The sequence below is a fragment of the Lissotriton helveticus genome, chromosome 1_1 (genome assembly GCF_964261635.1).
Source record: "Lissotriton helveticus chromosome 1_1, aLisHel1.1, whole genome shotgun sequence".
Taxonomy (NCBI): domain Eukaryota; kingdom Metazoa; phylum Chordata; class Amphibia; order Caudata; family Salamandridae; genus Lissotriton; species Lissotriton helveticus.
This window is the reverse complement of record NC_136057.1, coordinates 134688146-134701136: the sequence shown is the minus strand read 5'-3', so window position 1 is coordinate 134701136 and position 12991 is coordinate 134688146. Positions and strand designations below refer to the sequence as shown.

Below are 12991 nucleotides of genomic sequence, written 5' to 3'. Positions count from 1 at the left end.
CCGGCCTTACCTCTTCGGAACCCACTTCCGGGTACAAACAGATCATCGGCCCCTGCAATGGCTCATGCAAATGCGGGGGGAGAACCCCAAACTATTGCGATGGTCCATCTCCCTGCAGGGGATGGACTTCACTGTAGAGCATCGCCCTGGTCAAGACCACGCCAACGCGGACGGCCTGTCCCGCTTTTTCCGCCTCGACGAGGAAAGTCCCCAAGAGGATGGGTGACTCTCCCCGCCTTCAGCTGGGGGGGACGCATGTTGGACAGGCCCCATGAAGGGCTCGCTCCCTCCCCGCATGACAGGGCCCTGGTACCGGCCTTCCAGGTACTACCCGCAGAAGCAACCCCCAACCCGTCCCCCATGGGACGTCTGCTCCTGGGAATCCCTGTGTCCCTGGCCTGGGCCACCGTCAGCACCCTTGCCCGGGCCAGCCGCCATCTTAGACACTGCGCCACGAGGCCGCGTGGCCTCAGCTCGACCCCAACCCCGGGCCTGGCCAGGTCCCGACATCCCGGCACCACCATCCACCCAGGAGGTGAACGGACCACTTGGCAGGTCAATGGGAGTAAGAAGTGTCGATGGCTCTCTCCCGCCAGGTGCCGATCACCCCCAGCCCCCCGGGCGCTGGCTCCACCCCCCTGCTGGGTGTCTGGACTCCCTCATCCCGGACCTCCCGACCTCCAAGAGCGAGGGTCCGGACATCAAAGAGTGCCAGACCTATAACTGAGGCAGCCCCAGAACAGGAAGGCAGTTGTATCCTGGAGTCGAGAGACACCGCGACGAACTCATCCTTGACGGACTGCTGGCGCTGCCGCAGCCCTGCCTTGTGAACTATTGTCCTGCCTGCTGGCGCTGCCGCGGCCCGTTGCAACCTTCATCCCCGTGGGACCTGCTGGCGCTGCCGCGGCCCGGGCAACCTTCTTCCTCGTGGGACCTGCTGGTGCTGCCGCGGCCCGTTGTAACCTTCATCCTCGTTGGGACCTGCTGGCGCTGCCGCGGTCTGACCCGTCCGAACACCGAGCTCGAGGATTGTGAGTTATCACTGTTCCACCGCCGTACCTACGGGTACCAAGACTGTCCTGCTACCCCCTTCCCTAATAGAGACTAGAATTGAGAGGATCATCGTGTCCAGATCTCATTGTATCGTACTACCTTACTTCAAGAACTACCTATAAAAGGTGTTAATCTGATCTTCGTGTGGTGTCCATCTGTGGGGGGGAAGTTACTTGTCTGTACGATCGCTGGGGACGGCCCTCTCCGGAGGCCTCTCCCCTTGTGCTCGGCCGACCCTCCAGGTCCCCGTCTAACAATGTATGTTTGACTAGCAGGACCAATTGTTATTAATTGCTATTAGAGGGCACTTTGATTAATGATGAATTCCACATGGACAATGTTATGTACAATTGCACAAATGTCTCTTAAAAAACTCTTATAAAAAACGACAAAAATATTTAAATAAACTTATATGTTTGAAAAATAATGTAAAGCTTCTCGCTTTGGCATCTTTCTTACAAATCGTTTAGATTTACTCAATGTTAAAAGAAATATAGGTCCCCACTGAGGTTCTGCCCTTCTTGCTTGGTTTGTTTTCTCCCCCCTCTGGACCTTAAAGTATCTGGGAGAACTCTCTCTTTTCATACATATCGCTGAGAACCAGCAACCTTTATTTCCTGATAAAGCTTACGAACTCGACCTCTGGTGTGGTGTCCATTTGTAGTGTTGTGGTTACTCTGTTGTACGATTCTAGGAGAGGGCCCTCACTCCGGAGACCTCTCGGTAACGCTCGGCTACTTCTTGACGGAGAGGTGGACCTAGGGGAGGTCAGTCAGACATCTTCTGCCTCCCCCGGGGTCGCCTTTCTAACATTGGTGGCAGGCGACGGGATCCGAGCCGACGCAGATCGTACAGAGAGTAACTCACTCACTACCGAGAAAAACACACCGCGACCATGACTACTCAGGAAACCAGACCGACTGCGGAATTCCAGAAAGAGAAGATGGAAGATTACAGCCACAAGGAATTAAAACAATTCTGCAAGGACCTAGGCATCGCTACCACGGGCCTCAACACCAAAGAGGACTTTAAATCGGCCCTGCAAGCCTGGGCGGACGCCGATAATGCGCCACCCCAGAATGAAGACAACCCGGGCCCGAACGGACGCCTGGAGACCGACGCGAACCCAGCGGGGGAAAGACCCGCAAACCTAGACACGGGCCTCTCCCACGAAGACGCCCGAGAACGAGAGAGGAACCGGCTCCACGAGTTGGAGCTCGCCCGACTCCGACAAGAAGGAGAGATACAGCTGGCAGAAATGAAATTAGCCCTTGAGCAACTACGGCTGGAAGGAGACCTAGAGGAAAGGCGAAGACAAAGAGACCTTGAAGAAAAGAAACTCATGCTCGAGCATGAGCGCGGCCTCAAAGAACTAGAAATCAAGGCCAAGACAAACGAAACCGGCACCTCCGGGGGCAAGACCTCACCCCCGCCGGTGGACACGAAGGTGCACATACCCAAGGAGGTCATCAAAGAATACTATAAGAACGACGACATCCAACAGTGGTTCAAAGCCTACGAGGTCGCCATGACCGCCCATAGAGTACCCCTCAAAGACTGGGGGGCCGGCCTATGGGGAAAGTTCATCAACGAGGGGAGAGACGCCCTGCTAGAGCTCCCCGACGCTGAGATGACCTCGTACGAACACATGAAGACTGCCCTCCTCACTCGCTACGGACTCACCCCCGAAATGTACCGGCAGCGATTCCGAGACTGTAAAAAGATCCCCGGTACCACTTGGGTGGAGTACATGAACTTTTACAGCAGAGCCTTCGAAGGGTGGATCAGAGGCTGCCAGGTCACCACCTACCAGCAGTTGGTCGACCTCATTCTATGGGAACATCTTTCCAATAATTGCTTCATCGAACTCCGGCAGCACCTCCTCGACAGCAAATTGACAGAGCCACGAAAACTCGCTGTCGAGGCGGATCGATGGGTGAGCACCCGAGTTCCCCGGAGTCCGATGGAAGACTACGGCCGGGGATCCCCGGGGAACCACCGACCACGAGGCGGCGGAGGAGGCCAGAGCAGGGGCCGAGACACCCCCACGGGGTCATCCCCTACCCCCACGTCGCCATCCCTGGGTCGAAGGGGGGGTCCCCCAGCAAGACCCGGGCCTCGCCCGAATGTTACGTGCCACAGATGCCAGCGACCGGGCCATTATGCGAACGACCCTCTCTGCCCGATGAACCAGTGACCCGGCACCACCGGTCCCCCGAGCCGCCAGATCGCAGCCGCCGCCCTGAGTGCAGAGGGAGGCGAAGAAGAAGGCGACGACACCGAGCAGGCCGAGTGGGAGCCCGCCGCTATGATCTTAGCATGCCTGGGTGAGCGAGACATGATCCCCCGAGACCCGATCCCAGGTAACACCCAGAAATACCGCCAATGGGTCACCATCAATGGACGCCGGGCCGAAGCCCTCCGGGACACTGGAGCCAGCGTGACGGCGGTCCGCTGCCACTTGGTGACCCCCGAACAAATTCTTCCCAACGTCTTGTGCCCAGTACGGTCGGCGGACAACTCTGAGAGTTTGTGCCAGATGGCCCGCGTCCCCTTCGATTGGGGAGGGGTGTCTGGCATGCTGAAAGTGACTGTCCGAGACGATGCCCCCGTGGACTGCCTCCTCGGGAACGACCTGGAAAGTTCCCTCTGGGCCGGCGTAGAGCTGAGAGAGCATCTGGGGATGCTAGGCCTTCCCGAGTGGGTCTGTGCGACCACCCGCTCCATGTCCGCCCGAGCCTCCACCCCAACGGAGGAAGCCCCGATCGAGGAGCCGGAGTGGCCCGCACCTCCACCGCCCGCCGTCCCCGAGGACGCCGACCCTTAACCCGGCCCCCAGGGGCCCAGCCATGAAGAAATCACCGAGCTCGGCCACCTTCCAGAACTAGCTCAATGGCACCAAGAAGGTGGCCCCACCCGCGAACAATTCCGACAAGAACAGAGCACCTGTCCCTCCCTCGAGGGATTCCGATGACAAGCCGCCACTCAAGCCGCTGGAGACCCTGCGGGGTCCCACTGGGTCTATTGGGACAACGACCTTCTCTACAGTGAGCAGAAGATTGCCGAACTAGGGGCCGGCCGGGTGCTGGTCGTTCCCCTCCGATTTAGAGACTTCCTCTTGAACTTAGCACATGATGTGCCCCTCGCCGGGCACCTGGGGCAGGACAAAACTTACAGCCGCCTGGTGACCCATTTCTACTGGCCGAAAATGCGCAACGATGTGCATAATCACTGCAGAACCTGCCCGACCTGTCAAGCCAGCGGGAAGAGCGGGGGGAAGGTCAAAGCCCCGCTCCAGCCTTTTCCCATGGTCACCACCCCCTTCGAGCGAGTGGGGATAGACATCGTGGGGCCCCTGGACCCCCGCACCTCTCAAGGGCACCGCTTCATCCTCGTTCTGGTGGACCATGCCACCCGCTATCCGGAAGCCATCCCCCTCCGAACCATCACGGACCCAGTAGTAGGCCGAGCCCTAATGGGGATCTTCTCCAGAGTCGGCTTCCCCCGAGAAGTCGTGAGTGATCGGGGCACAAACTTTATCTCCAAGTATATGCGATCCCTGTGGCAACAGTGCAGGGTCACATATAAGTTCACCACCCCGTATCACCCCCAAGGGAATGGACTTGTGGAGCGGTTTAACCGAACACTGAAGGGAATGATCAAGGGCCTAGAGGAGCCACTACGACGCAAATGGGATGTTCTGCTGCCTTGCCTCCTGTTTGCATATCGCGAAGTACCCCAGAAGTCCCTGGGGTTCAGCCCCTTCGAACTATTGTATTGGCACCCGGTCCGAGGCCCCCTCAGCCTGGTCGAAGAAGGCTGGGAGACGGCTGTCCGAGGTGCTCCACCAGATGTCTACCAGTAACTCCTGACCCTCCGCAACCAAACTCGGAAGTTCCGGGAACTGGCCGAAGCCAACCTGGAGGCTAGTCAGGAGGAGATGAAACGCTGGTATGACCGGAACGCCTCGTCCATCGAATTCGAGCCGGGCCAGCAGGTCTGGGTCATGTCCCCGGTTGAACCTTGCGCCCTCCAGGACCAATGGACGGGGCCCTTCAAGGTGGTGGAGCGCAAGAGCCCCGTCACTTACTTGGTGGACATGGAGTCCCCCAGGAACCCCCTCCGGGTTCTCCACGCTAACCGGCTCAAGCCGCACTTTGCCTGCACTGAACTAAGTCTGCTGTTAGCGACCGATGACGGAGCTGCAGACGACTCCGAACCTCTGCCAGATCTCATGAGCACCACTGAGAAGGACGGCTCCATCGAAGGGGTCATGCTCTCCTCCACTCTGACCCCAGAACAGCACCATGACTGCCGGCAGCTGCTGGGGCAGTTTGCAGATCTGTTTTCCCTCACTCCGGGAGTCACCCGGTGGTGCGTCCACGATGTGAACACCGGAGACAGCCCGCCTGTAAGACACCGAGCTTTCCGAGTGCCCGACCGAGTGCGGGCCTGCATCCAGTCCGAGGTGGCCAAGATGCTAGCGCTGGGGGTAGTCGAACCCTCCGACAGTCCGTGGGCCAGCCCAGTTGTACTGGTTCCTAAAGCCGCCGCCCCCGGCACGCCCCCGGAGCTCCGGTTCTGTGTTGACTACCGGGGGCTGAATGCAGTCACCAGGACCGACGCCCATCCCATCCCCCGGGCGGATGAACTGATCGATCGCCTGGGGGCTGCAAAGTATCTCAGCACCTTCGATCTCATGGCCGGGTATTGGCAGATCGGCCTCACCCCTGGAGCGCAAGAGCGATCAGCCTTCTCGACCCCTGATGGCCACTACCATTTCAAGGTGATGCCCTTCGGCATGAAAAACGCCCCGGCCACCTTCCAGAGACTCGTGAATAGGGTGCTGGCCAGGCTAGAAGAGTTCAGCGCCGCCTACCTAGACGACATTGCGGTGTACAGCCTCCACTGGGAGGCGCACCTGACCCACCTCCAGGAGGTCCTGACTGCCCTCCGTCGGGCCGGACTGACAATAAAGGCCAGCAAGTGCCAGATAGGCCAAGGGTCCGTGACCTATCTGGGACACCAAGTAGGGAGCGGCCAGGTGGCTCCCCTCCAGCCAAAGATTGACGCTATCCAGGCCTGGGAGCCCCCGGTCACCCAGACCGCCGTCCGAGCCTTCCTGGGGCTCACTGGATACTATCGGCGCTTCATCAAAAACTATGGGAGCATTGTGGGGCCCCTCACAGAACTGACCTCAAAGAGACTACCACAAAGAGTGCACTGGACCCCCGAGTGCCAGGTAGCCTTCGACACCCTAAAGACCGCTATGTGCACCGCCCCTGTGCTCCAAGCCCCCGACTACAGCCGAGAGTTTGTGGTCCAAACCGACGCCTCGGAGCACGGCATTGGGGCGGTCCTCTCCCAAGTAAACCCTGAAGGGGCCGACCTTCCCGTTGCCTTCATCAGCCGGCGGCTGCTTGCCAGAGAACAGCGATGGAGCACCATCGAGAGGGAAGCCTTTGCCGTCGTGTGGGCCCTAAAGAAGCTCCGGCCCTACCTCTTCGGCACCCACTTCCGGGTCCAGACCGACCACCAGCCTCTGCGGTGGTTGATGCAGATGCGGGGAGAAAACCCAAAACTGTTGCGATGGTCCATCTCCCTCCAAGGGATGGACTTCACTGTGGAGCATCGCCCCGGCAACGACCACGCCAATGCTGACGGCCTGTCCCGATTCTTCCGCATCGGCGAGGAGAACCCCCAAGAAGATGGGTGACTCTCCCCTGCCTTCAGCTGGGGGGGACGCGTGTTGGACCCGGCCTCATGGCGTGGTCCTACCCCTCCCGCGGGCCCCGGACGACATCGGCCCTCCACAGAGTCTCGGGCGGCCCCTTCCGCCCGATCCTGCACGCACCAACACTACCGGTCCGGTTACCATCACGGGCCACCACATCGGCCTGACTCCATCGTGGGCCCCTCACGTCCTGAGCACGAGGCCTCGCCCGACTCCATCTTGGGCCCACCACGTCACGAACATGTGGCCTCAGCCCCGGCCCCAGCGGAGCCCCGACATCGAGGCGCCAAGATCTACCCAGGTGGTCGAGTGGCCACTCGACAGATCCCGGAGGAAGGGGAGTTTCGATGGGCCTCCAGCCGTCCCCGGACGCCTGGTATCGATCGCCCCCGGCATCCCTGGGTGCTGGCTTCACCCCCCTGTGGGTGTCTGGACACCATCTTCCCGGCCCCTCTGGCCCCCAGGCGCGAGGGTCCGGACATCAAAGGACTCCAGTCCTATATCTGGGCCAGCCCCGGAGTAGGACGTCAGTTGTATCCTGGACTGGAAAGCCCTACTGACGCTGTCACGGCCGACACCAGAAGAACTCAATTTCCCTGTAACCTGAGGATACCCTGAGAGCCTGCTGGCGCTGCCGCGGCCCACCTTTGCCGAACCATCTTGAGACCCTGCTGGCGCTGCCGCGGCCCACCTTTGCCGAACCATCTTGAGAGCCTGCTGGCGCTGCCGCGGCCCACCTTTGCCGAACCATCTTGAGAGCCTGCTGGCGCTGCCGCGGCCCACCTCTGCCGAACCATCTTGAGAGCCTGCTGGCGCTGCCGCGGCCCACCTTTGCTGAACCATCTTGAGAGCCTGCTGGCGCTGCCGCGGCTCAACCTCTCGGAACCCCCGGCTCGAGGATTGAGAGCTGTGCGCAGGGTATCCCTTCCTGCACCCCAACTGAGACTGTCCCGCTACCCTGACCCCTTTTACGAGACTTTACAGATCCCTCGATCTACTTGTACATATCGCTGAGAACCAGCAACCTTTATTTCCTGATAAAGCTTACGAACTCGACCTCTGGTGTGGTGTCCATTTGTAGTGTTGTGGTTACTCTGTTGTACGATCCTAGGAGAGGGCCCTAACTCCGGAGACCTCTCGGTAACGCTCGGCTACTTCTTGACGGAGAGGTGGACCTAGGGGAGGTCAGTCAGACATCTTCTGCCTCCCCCGGGGTCGCCTTTCTAACAAGCAGATTTGCATTTCTTGCACTTGTGTCTGCAAACGGCGCACCCTGTTATAAAAACAACAAAAAATAGAATTTCCGCTGCAAGTTTTTGAATTTCTATTCAATGTTTTCATTTTCTCTTTACGGCCTCAATCTACTCCTTGAGTATATTTAATGCCATGATTTTTTAATACACGTATATATTTAGCATATGTGATAAAATAGTTTTTTTCTATAGTGTTCTACAGTTTTGTTATATCTGTGTAGGCATTGTTTTTATAATTTGTTTAAGTATAGCCTTGGGGAGGTATTCGTTTTTGGACTGGTTTCTAACCCTGTCCACTTGCTTCTGAGGGGTCACTCCCTTTCTGAGTCTTGATTTCAGCAGGTTTGAAACACAAATACAACTTGTGAGTGAAGGCAAAAAAATGAGAGAGAGGCAGGAGAGAGAAACAGGTCATTGGTGTCACAGGGGCTAAAAGAGACACAGTGGCATGCCACAAAGAGCTGATGTGTGTGATGACAAAGACTCTGTGGCCCTAATGACATGTACTCAGTTAATTCAGATGGGGCCCCTGAGAGCAGCTACTGGCTCCAACAGAATTATGACAGATCAGCTTTCACCCAAAAAATGTGTCTGCTTAAAGCATCCGAAATCTCTAGGTAAAAGTCTAAGCCAAAATGACCAGGACAGTCTACCGAACTTGTAAGTGGCTGGATTTTATATTTATGTGTCCAATTTATAACTTAAAGTATGAAGGGCCATGTGAGTAAGAATAGTAAAGACACTACATCACAATAATAGTTCATGTGTGTGTGTTTTTGTGTGCAGGAAATAATGGAGGAATCGCCTCTCTTCCAATCCTCTCTTGCCACATTTCACCTTTTTTGACAGTTTCTTTAAGCCCTCCCCTTTCTTTAAGAGTCCATTCATGTCTTTTGTGTCATCACCTTTTTCTTTGTCTTAATTCCCCGCAGTAATCCTCGCGATGCTCTACGAGGACAAAGAGCGCCAAGACTTCGTCTTCACCATCTACCACTGGTGGCAAGCCATGGCCATCTTCATCGTGTATCTCTGGGCCAGTCTGCCCATGAGGGTAAGTGCCTCAAAGTTCACCGCACACCTTCTGAGCTTCTCGGGGAGTTTCTAGCTGGAGTAGGGGTGCTTCACAATTACCTTGAGTTTTGGGGGGCTTCAAAGACCTGGCTGCCCCGAAAGACCTGGTCCAGCAAGGGTCAAGCGAGAACATGGCGTTTATCCCCAAGGATGACTCTTTCTGTCTCACTTCATACAGTAACACAGATACAAGTATGTTGCACTGCATCTCCTGCACCATGGCTGGAGCACACCTTCACACCTCTCACATGCACTGACAGCACAGCTCACACTGCAAACACACACTCAGACAAGAATGCACAGCAAACAGGACAGCCTCCTACAGGTCCATCCAGGGAGGCAGAGCAGGCTCACAACCATGGTCTGACGTGCTAAATAAATTATACAATATGATACCTCATCAGTGACATCACTGATGACATCACATTTGACTATGGCAGTCAGAAACTGACACAAGAAATAGAGGATCACAGAATGTAATCAATGTATTATGGTATGCTGTGTGTGAAGTAACGGGGAGGTTGACAGTTCAGGTAATGCACGTTTATGTTGTAGTCAGTGTTGACTCCATCAACTTAGCTATTTCTTTCCAGCAACCGGTAATATATTTATATATATAAATGTATATATACGGTATGCAAATTAACCTTGGTCCTGGTTCTCTAGGAACAGTTCTGCCTAAATTAGACAGGCTGCCCCCTGCCGGGAACAGAAGCGACTCCAGACCAGTTTACATCTAAATATGCCTCGTCAGCGAGTATTGCCGCTATACGCACAGGAGCCATGTCTGGGCCCCCCTGGTACAGTTATGGCATCCACTGCAACCAATAACAAGTTGATTTAAGAAATCCTTGCATTAATACCAACCACTGGCCAATCACTCAGGCCACACCGCAGCCTCTCGTGTTTCACCCATTATGACACTCTAGACAGAGACATTCCATATGCAAATCCGAATTGGTCCTTCTCCAATAGGAACAGTGCAGCCTGATGAGCTGGGCTGGGTCTACTCCAGACACAAGCAACCACAGACCAGTTTCGGCCTGCCCAGGCCTCGGACGTTTAGGCATAGCTTGAGCCCTGTGGCACCGTGAGCAGGAGACCCATGCCTGGGTGCAATAGAGCTAAGACTCAACAATCACTCCCTTGGGTATTAGTATTAAAAACATGTAGTTCTTTTGATTCCTCTTTCTTTTGATTCCTGACTTGAGTTTGAGGTACTGTCTTTGAACACCAGATCCCACCAGACCTACAGATGCGTTGTTGTTCGACTGAGAGTGTCGCGTTCATCATTAACCTGGTTCTTTCTGCTTCCCTCCCTCACAGGCTAAGCTGGCCATCCTGCTGGTCGTCCTGCTGGTCTCCACCCTTTCCTACCTGTGGATGGAACACAAGATCTCTCTCAACGTCCGCCCCCGTATCCCCAAAATTCCCAAACCGCGCCATAAGGTCAAAGGTTACCGCTACCTGGAGGATGAGAACTCTGATGAGTCTGGCTCAGAGCATTCGGACGAGGCCAGCGAGGAAGGCTCCAATGAAGATGAGGAGGATGACGAGGAAGAAGATGATGATAAAGGAAGCCAGGAAGATGTTAGGGGAGCCGACCATATTGGGAACAGAGGGGGTAAGAGGAGGGAGCCACGGCGGAGGCGGAAACGGAACCAAAATAACCACAGCTATGAGCAGGCGGTGGAGGAGGAGTAGGGCTTTGAATGTGGCTGGTCAGCAGATGATGCGCCTGACCCCACACCCACCTCCTGTGAAGGGAGACGAGCTATCTTATGAGCCGAAACAGTTCCATCGCACTAGATAACAGGCTGCCTCAGTTTGGTACCCAAATTATCCTCAAGAGTCTGCAAATAGTGTTGTAGAAGTCAACATGATACACAAGTCTATCCAAGCTCTGCTGCTTTCCAGCTAGGTTTGCACTATATAAATACACACACATACACCTGTGATCCTCTGCACCACGGAGTGTGTGAAGAGAGGACCAATACCAGAGACAGCCCAGCTCTGGAGACAGGCAATGCAGAGCCTAAAAGAGAGGGGAGCATCATGGTTTTTACAAGGAAATGGCTCCTGTGCCCCAAATGTACATGTTGCACCCTGCCTTGCTCGGTTAGTGGGAAGCCGGGCATGTTTTTTCTCTTTGAGCCAACCAGCATTCCATGGTCATATTCCATTGAATTAAACAATAAAGGGATCTCTCGCTTGCTGCAGCCATTGGAACTCTTTCTTACTTGCGTCGTCCACTGAAGGACATGTTTTCTGGCGCAATATGAGGTGTTGCCCGTCACCAGCAATCTCAAGGCAGCGTCCTCTTCATCTCTCATAGGAAGGGCCACTGGAATTATGCGATTCTGCACCGATATTCTCTGTATGTTCCACTTAATCCCATCATCAGCCTCATGATCTCTAGATTTTAACAACAAAAAAATTTGTATCTAGCTCAGACGATTCAAAAGTTTCTCAAAGTGCAGCGACGTGTTGCCACGAGGTGGAAGGCCCTTGCAAGCTGAGCTGGTCACCTTTCTGTTGATTATTGCTATATTTTGGTATTAAACTGTTACTAATGAGGTGTAACCAATGCCCAGACGGGTCTACCCAGTTTAAAATAGACAAAATAATGAAGTATTACTATTACAAAATGTGCTGCATTCTGCCGCACAATTTGCCTTATTTTGTTGCATAATTTACTCAACCCTGCCGCATAAATTGCCACTCTCCTGCTGCATATTTCCAGTAGCCCTGCTCATTGGTCCGCCAGTACCTCCGCCTCCTGGAGTTCTCTCCTCCCTGCTCCCTACCCCTACATCAGAACTTCTCTCCCTCTGTGAAGCTCTAGAGGTCCTCTCTCTCTCGCCGTCCTCCCCCAGAGACCTCTCTTTCTCTGTGTCTTCGCGAGCACTACCTCCGTAGTGCTGCGCACGTCCCTTGGCTGACGCGGCCCCGCCTGCGCGATAGAACGCCCGCACCACGGCTTATTTTGTGCCACGGTTAACGGGTTTAAGACAGTCCTGTCCTATCTTTTATATGCAGAGTTCTATTACTATTTGTAAAATGAAAACTCGTAGTTTATGAATACCAAACAATAGTAAAGGTACACAAAAATCTAAGATCTCCTTTGTGAATCAGGCCCTCTGTCTGATGTGAGGTTCCAGAGCCCGGTCCACCCTGGCGGACCCCGGCCTATGCTCGGACATCTCTGCTGACAGGGTGCGTCATTGTGTTTCTATAGCACCTTCGAAAATACATTTCAGAAGTTTCATGATTAAGGTTTTTTAGATACACTGAAATTCTAAATATTTTTTAAAGCCGTCATTTGCCTTTTACTGTACTTTGTTGTTAATCTTCCTGTAGTGGGAGAAGCTTTGAATGTTTCAGGAAAAATCATTGTAGTAAAAAAATGATGCTTTTTGTGAATTCATGGAAGGGAATGGCGTGAAATAAATTCATATAAAAATATCACATGTTTGGTGTATTTTGTTTCCAGAATCTGGTACAAGTGGGTATTTTTTGTTGTTCCTCTGTGGAAAGGTAAAGTTCAGACAGTGGTATCCACTGGTAAAAATAATTAAAGAACGCTTAACCTGTAGGTTCCCTCAAAATGACATTTGGAACAAAAGCTCACATCTTGTAAACAATTCCCTGAATTGCTTCATGCAGATTTCAGCTTTGAAACCTCTGACTTTCTCAAGAATCTGAACTCTTGCATACTTAATCATATTAGGACAAAAGGACCAAAGCAGCAGACCAGGTCAAGCACTACGATTCATTTAGTTCCTAATTAATGGTGGTGCAGACTCTTCCTACATCCGCTGCCGTAGGATGCGTAATTGATCAGAATATCAGGACCGAATAGAAGGTGCACTCCAATAAA

General features: G+C 54.2%; 1 protein-coding gene across 1 annotated transcript in view; it reads left to right on the top strand.

The window, feature by feature from the left end:
* Positions 1 to 12576, top strand: part of UNC93B1 (unc-93B1 regulator of TLR signaling) — a 235955-nt gene extending 223379 nt beyond the window's left edge. The window contains exons 11-12 of the mRNA XM_078655492.1: positions 8973 to 9091; positions 10438 to 12576. Of these exons, the coding sequence (XP_078511618.1) occupies positions 8973 to 9091; positions 10438 to 10815 (497 nt within the window). The 3' untranslated portion in view covers positions 10816 to 12576. The remainder of the gene's footprint in view (positions 1 to 8972; positions 9092 to 10437) is intronic.
* The last annotated feature ends 415 nt before the right edge of the window (positions 12577 to 12991 follow it).